General features: G+C 45.7%; 1 protein-coding gene across 5 annotated transcripts in view; it reads left to right on the top strand.

The window, feature by feature from the left end:
• Nucleotides 1-7,565, top strand: part of LSAMP (limbic system-associated membrane protein) — a 1,050,957-nt gene that overhangs the window by 726,346 nt on the left and 317,046 nt on the right. For 2 of the 5 annotated variants that reach the window (XM_009329441.1, XM_009329459.1), the window contains exon 1: nt 563-787. In XM_009329441.1, coding sequence (XP_009327716.1) covers nt 633-787 — 155 coding nt within the window. In that variant the 5' untranslated portion in view covers nt 563-632. Of the gene's footprint in view, nt 1-562; nt 788-7,565 lie in introns of those variants that run through there. The other 3 variants (XM_009329451.1, XM_009329475.1, XM_009329467.1) reach the window with 2 other exon arrangements.

Here is a 7,565-nt window from a genome sequence, read left to right on the forward strand (position 1 = left end):
GGGAGAGGGACGGGAAGCGCCGCTCGCAGGTCCCCTCCCGCGCCCGCCGCCGCCGTGGTGCCGAGCTGCCGTCTCACGAGTGAGGCTCCCTCCCTCCCTCCTCCCTCCTCTCTCCCTCCCTCGCTCCGCCTGGGAAAGTGGGTTAGGAAGGGAGCTCGGGGCTGGGAGGCTGCACAGCCGCGCACTGGAGCAGGACCATCCACTCGCGCAGCCCGGCGGCACAGGACTCGTCTTGTTCCTTTTCCTTTTTTTCACCTCTCTCCATCACTCCAAACGGGTCGATTTAATTATTATTGTTTTTTAATTATTTTGTTACCTGACTTTTTCCTCTTGTTTTTTTATTTCTTTTTTTCCTTTTTTAATTGAAGGTTGTGCTAAGACTTTTTTTGGAAAGCCTTAAAAAAAGAAAAGGGGGGGGGGAAGAAACCAGCAAGAGACTGAAAAAAGCAAGAGAAAGTGGCAGCTAAGAAGGACTGTGCAATCACCTCCCCTTTCTGGGGCTGTCGATCAGAGCGAGAGTTGTACATTATTATTATTATTATTATTATTGTTTTTCTTTCTACATCTGTCTACCCACATACATACGCAGAGAGAGAGACAAGTACAGGCAGTGAAACTCGACGAGACCAGCCATGGTAGCAAGGGCTCAGCCTGATCGGAAACAATTACCGCTGGTCCTACTGAGATTGCTTTGCCTTCTCCCTACAGGGCTGCCAGTCCGCAGCGTGGATTTTACCCGAGGTACCGATAACATCACCGTGAGGCAGGGGGACACAGCCATCCTCAGGTAGGGCATTTTGCCAACTTTTCCTTTTCTATGTGTGTATCTATATTTCTGTGTATGCAATGTATACATGTGATGTGATACAGGTTTGCGTCTGTATGTCTCTGTGAGAGTGTGTGTTATTTTACCTCTCAAACTGCAGTAGCAGCAGCTGCTACAAACAAGCTCTGCGTGTGTGTTTGTGCTTTAATATAAAAAAAAATCGCAGAGCTTTTGAAAACCTCTTGCCACCGCTCTCCTCTATGTAGTGCTCTGGATCAAAAGAATTTCAGTGGGGAAAGATCTGTTTGTGTTAGCCAGCTCTCGTGAACGTGCATTTCTAGCAGCCCTGCAGTATCAATAGAGAAATCGAAAAGGGATCCAGCTGTGCTTGCCAGATGTTCCATTGATCTTCCCATACTTCTTTTTGTACCTATGCAAAAACTTTATTCCTGGTGCTGCCAGAACTCTTGGGCAAGTTCTTCTGGGAAACTCTGGCTTTTAATTTTATTTATTTATTTATCTGCCCTGTAGGGAGGGGAGATGGATACAGTAGTTGAAAAGGCTGGAGAAAAGATGGTGTAAGAGCTCCGACATTTTTGAGGCTTGTATCTCGTTCGCTGTGTTGGTTTCTTTGCAGGGCTAAGTAAATGGGTGTATGCTGTGCCTTCGTGTCTGAATGGTTGTGATGAGGGGGTGTCTTTGCACATGAAGCCTTGTTCACAGGCAGTATTGAGTGTTACATTTCTGTATTCATCATGCAGGTTTTCTAAAGGTAGTTCTGAGGCTACTTGGACTTTCAGTTAGGAGTGTCCCAAATAGCTGAAACGCAGTCATCTTTTTCCTGTGTGTTTCTTCTTCAAATTCTGCCTTGCTCAACTTACCTGCAGTAACTTCCCTACTGAAGGAAAATTCTGTGCGTGTGAGTGTGTGCACGCACGGTGTATTACAGCTATAAAACTACTGGACGTAATTTAAAATAAGTCTGTAATCTGTATGAGGAGCTGATAGTGCACAAACCCTGAAGCATCAAGGGAGCAATTCCCTAGCAAAGCTAACAGTAGCAGCAAAGTTTTCTTTCTCTTTCTCTGAAATAAATCCTGCTAGATGTCACCAAATGGTCTGCTACATGATCCCCTGTGTCCTGCATCCCTCCCATTTAATGATAGAGGGGTATGTGAGCTAGCAAGATGGGATCAGGGAAGAAGGATGCTAGAAGGGGGGGTGGGGGTGGTGGTGGTGGTGGTGGTGTGTGTACACGTATCGCTTCTCTCAGCTCCCGTGTGCTGGGTTGTTTTGATCCTGGAATATCCGTTCAGCAGCTTCTATTCCCCAGCTCTCCAGACTTGTTAACTCACACGTAAGATTTATCCACACGGAGTAATAGGATTTACAGAGTAATTCATCTGCCTTGCATATGCGGTGGAAGGGGTTTAGATGCGACATGGTAAACACCTAACAAGGGGTGTTGCCTCAGACTCCCGGCTCCTCTCCTCTCCCTTCCACTCACTAGCAATTCATATATCCCATTAACCCTTTTCTAGCAGGACTCCTAGCTGACTTATTCAATTTTTAAAGGCAAATCACTTCCATCAATCATTCATTTTGGAGGGGCTGCTCAGGCAGATGTTTGCTGGCGTATGTTTGGTACATACAGCAGCAGACAAGTCATTGAGCTCACTTGCCGAGCCAGGGGTCACTGGATTTCTATTTCCCACTTAACCTTGGAGCTTTTGAGTTTATCTAGATGCTGTGTGCTAAAGCTGCATTTGCAGCAGAGAGGGCTGAGTGGATGGTGGAGATGGTGCCTGCATGTGCTGCCTGTAAAGCGTTCGTGAGCAAGCTCAACTGGGCTGCATGGGAGAGCAGTTTTGGTGTCTGTGTGTGGAGTGTGTGGCTTATCAGTGTTATGTCAGGCACTAAGATAAAACACCTGAGTGAGGTGATCCAGATGTGTGCCAGGTGACACGGTTCGCAGGAGCGGCATGCCACCCGGCCGTGTAACTGCTTGCTCCGAGCAATACGGTGTTCCCGGCAGGCTGCATTTCTGTCAGAAGTGGCTGTGGCCGGTGCACAGGCTTTCCCTCTGTCAGCTGCCTTCCTAAGCTCTTTAAGCAGATCTGTCTGGCTGTATGCTTTTCATGTTTCCTAGGAAAAGCAGCTGTCTCCCCTCCCTTTCCCTGGGACCAGCCCCAGGTTTCTGACATGTTTCAGTCCCTCCTTCAGAGGAGAGGCCGAAGCCAGGCTGTGCTGGGAGATGGGACTGCCGTATGAGGCTGGAAGGGGCGAGATTTCCCTCTGTCCCGTACACTTTAGGTCCTCCAGGATGGCATTTCATTCCCTCAGTTTCAAAGCAAGGGTTGGTTTGCTAGCTTCCCCCTCGCTGTTTTCCCTGCCCCTCCAAAACATAACTCACTTTAAGACAGCTTTGTGTTTGAAAAACTCCCAGCATCTCGCTCTCCCTGCCTATAGATCCGCTAGTGACAAAGCAAGGGGAAGAGCTCGATGGGGAAAACCGTTAGATGATCTATACTAACTGTGCTCAGAGCAGGTCTTTACCTCCACAGAGAGATAGGTAAGAGATTTCTACACGGAGATCATATCACTTATCTTTGCTATGCATCTGCTTCAGAGGGAAGAGGAAGCATGCAGCGGTGGTTTACCGGTGCCCAGGAGCTCCATCCTGTAGCTTGAAGGGAAATGAAAATGTAGGAGGGAGAAAAAATAATATGCAGTTGGAAAGAATTAAAAGCAATGTACATAGTGATAATATAACTAAAAACATTTTGTTCGTGTAAATTGTGGTGCAAATAACTCAGCAAAGCATCAAGGACAGGGTATTCTGAATGATTCTTCTCCTTTGGGGCCTTATACATTTGTATATAGTGTTACACTTGTAAGTAGAAGAATGGGTGGGTGGACTGTTCTATGAAGTGGAAAAAAATAGTTTATGATAAGCCCTAATGTTCCTAAAGGAAGCCACTCCTCTGGAGCTTCATCTACAGCTTGTTACTCAGAATAGAATTATGCTGGGAAGTTTGGATATGACTTCTTAAAGCTATGGCATTTAAATATTCTCTTGCTATGGACTTCCAAAAAATGTTCCTAACTCTATACTGGCTCATCTCCTAAATGACCTGGCAGCAGGTTTGATTCATTTGTTGGCCTTGGTGAAGGTTGATGACTTTTAGTGAATATTTGGCATGGGGAAGTTAGGGAATTGCAGAGAGAGAGAATAAAAATAGCTTGCGATAAACTATCCACAGGGAAAAGGGTAATGATCTGCTCCTTAGAGCAAGGCTGAAAAGGGAGGAGGGGTTTGAAAGTTGCAACAGGTCAGAAGGGCTGAGCAGAGCTTCTGGTGTTCGGCCAGCTACAACCAAGAAAAGAGAGCAGGATGTTTCAAAGATGACACTGTATATCAGAAAGCCTGTCAGACTTGGTTTCATTTTTTTAACTCTGTCTTCAGTGAGTAAAGAAGGACACTGAACCTTATTTTGAGTATTGAGAAGGAACTGTGTGCTACAATTCCTGCCGATGTTTTGCTTGCAAGATCAGTCATGAGGTTGTCAGGTTTTGTATGCAACTTCCCTGCTTGATGTTAGGAAACAAAGAATCTCCAAACAACAAACACACAAAATATCCCCCAAAACTAATTAAAATGGGAAAAGAAAAACAAGCCCCAACCCCAAATCTTCTTTCTGTTTACCTGTCCCCAGCATCCCCTCCCACCTCATTTTCTCTGCAAGTGTTGGGTGAGCAAAGGCAGGGATCCTGTGCTTTGTTACACACTTTCAGTCTAAGGAGGGGATGAGAAATAGGAGGACGTTGGCTAAGCGGGATGTGCAGTAGTGAAGGGCAGCTACTGCAAACTGGGGAGGGAGGGAACTGTGCCTCTGTCACGTTTGGCCCTTAAGATGGGTTGGAAGCAAAATGGCAATGGAGTCTATGCTGTGGGATCAGGTACCTGTACAGCATGACAGGGGAAAGATCAGCTCTCTCAGGAACCATCACAGCAGCTCACCCCAAAGTGCCTTTAAAGCACTATTCTGAGGGCGTCAGTGGGACTTGCAGGTTGCCCAGGGCTTTTAGTAGTCCTGGCACAAGGGCAGATTTGGCCTTTAATGACTTCTGAAATGGAGCTTGTCACTAGCTGGAACCAAAATGGAGCACATCCCCGTTCCCATCCGCTCAGCTATACCAGTACAAATCCGCCAAAGCCCAAGGGCACTGCCAGAAATACCGCATTTGTCTTTGGGGCAGATTCCCGGGGACTGCTAATAAAGAGGTACAAGTGACTCATACAGGGCTTAAGCTGCTGAGTGCTGCTCAGGTGATGCTCAGCCCATTGGAGAACTGGGATCTCGCCAAGGCAAGAATTTGTCTCATTGTTCTTGAGTTTTTCCAAGCATCAACTTTTCATCCAGAATTAAATCAATCTGATGCTGATGCACTGATGAAAACCAACATTTAACCGAGTGTGCAATTTCCATTTTTACCAGGTATCTTTAAATAATATGAAGTTTCAGGATGATAGCACGTTTAGGAACTTCCATCCTAATGGGTACTTAGCTCAAGTTACATGTGTCAAAGGATGGGCTAGAATCAAATTACCAGCAGTAATGGTAGTGCTGTTGGTGTAATCCTGCAATATAAGCAATTTATGCAAACTCTGTTCTTGGCCTCCCAGTATTTTGCTGATATTCTACATGTGGAGCTATGCTAGAGGACAAAGGCACCTCAGGCAAAGTAGCAACACAGCATTACAACAAAGTTTATGCCCTATACAGTCATTTTAAAAGAAATGTAAAAGCTGTTCAGATTACATTTATAATTAGCATATGATTTATAACAGGGAGCAGTGAGCTGAGCCGTTTGCTAGAAATGAGAATAGGCATGTTCAAAGGTATAATGCTACATAATAATACAGCCTCGGCAGTGAAATTGTAACCTTGATTATTAGTAGTATTGTTGTGGCACTTAAAGGCCACCACTAAGTTGAGGCACCCTTTGTATTAAGTGCCACGCGAGCACAGAGTAAGAGAGATCCCCTCTTCCGCAGGGCATGCAGGCTATTAGCTGGGACAGAGAGAGGCTGGGGGTGGGCAGGAGGCGCCTGGAGGTGAGGGGACGCACCCAGGGTTGCACAGCAGGGCTTGGGCGCACCCAGCCTAGCGACCTATCCATTAGCTTAGGTTACCTTTCGGCTCAGCCGTGCAACAACCCAGCAAATGTGGCAAACAAGGTTTTCATAGTACGTCCTCATCTGCGCTGGTATTTTGACTACAAGAGCCAAATGCTCTTCTTTTTCTCCAGTATATGCAAAGTCTTCATTACGAAATCTAGCATGCATGTGTCGAGAGGGTCTGTGGGGATCTGTGCAAAGGGGGCTGTACTCTGCTGATACTTTCCTTTTAAAAGAAAAAATAAAAAGAAATGCGTAAATGTAGTAACAGAAGATGTTGCAAAACTTCCAGGTCTGGCAGCAGATGGTGCCATCATATGAAGGCACACATGTATACATAGATATGTGAGTGTGTGTGCACACATATGGTAAAGGAAATTGCAATATGTATATGGTCAGAGGCTGGTGATTAGCATCTCTCCTTATACACACACATGTATGCACACAATATTTACATATGGTGTGCCCAGTGGTGAGCGGGGCCTTTGTGATACTGCGTTTTCTGCAAAGTGGGACTAACCCATCACAAGCAAAGGTGGAATGGAAATTAGAAAAGGAAAGGCTCTTTCTTTGGTGAAATTATGTATGTTTAATAACACTGTATGTATAATTCGCATTCAGAAAGATGGAGGAGGAGAGACAGTATCAGACTGTATGGCGTTGACCTCCTCCCCTGAGTCTGCACACACACTTCAGTTTGCAGCTAAGTACCGTATGTTTTCCTACTTAGTTGGCATTAGAATTTATATAGTAGTACGTGTTACCTGGAGTGTCTCGGAGTCGGTACCTCTTCCACTCCGCTCCCCTCCACAGCAGGTGATGAGGAAAGACCTAGTCTTAAAATAGCTCATAGTTACTGGAATTTGCCAGCTCACAACTATAAGTTTTCAAAATATATATTACACGTATCTGCCCTTTATATCCAGACCCACAGGTATCTGATTCTGACAGAGCTGCAGGGCCACAGCTCATGGCTGATGCAGCAGCAGAGCTTCAACAGACTTACTGTGAGGCTGAACATAGCCATTTTCATTGAAGGTACCTAGTTTTGTTGTCCATCAAAATTCACTCTGGCTTGCGTGAACTCGTGCTCTGCTGGAGTAAGTGCAATGGAGGGCACAAAGGTGAAGTCAGGAATTTACTGAGTTTTCTTTTACTCTTCTCTCACTGAAGAAGAAACGAATGTGATTTTCACCTGAACCTGACACCAAAGCATTTGCTTCAGGCTTCAGGCACATCTAACATGTCTGGTTTTATGGTAAATAATGGGAACTAATAATGACGAGTTTCACCTCTGCCTAGAAAACAGCTATTTCAAAATAATCTGAACAGCCAATCTCCCCTGTGCATGTATATTTCTGCAGATTTTTATTAGGAGCAACTCGGTTGTGTGGGAGAGGCCGGCTGTGACCCCATAGTGCCCCCACTGTGCTCAGCCCCCGTGCAAAGAGAGGAGAAATAGCCCTGCCGCAGCTCTATTGATTTCACTGGGGTTGGGCTTTTTCAGTCAGAGCTAACTTGATGGAATTCAGACTGGGGAGGATTTCAACAGATACTTTGCAATAACACATCTGCATGAGGTTTGGGGGGGGCCTGCTTGCTTGTGTGCAAATGTGT

This window comes from Pygoscelis adeliae, unplaced genomic scaffold (genome assembly GCF_000699105.1).
Source record: "Pygoscelis adeliae isolate BGI_AS28 unplaced genomic scaffold, ASM69910v1 Scaffold120, whole genome shotgun sequence".
In the NCBI taxonomy this organism is placed as follows: Eukaryota; Metazoa; Chordata; class Aves; order Sphenisciformes; family Spheniscidae; genus Pygoscelis; species Pygoscelis adeliae.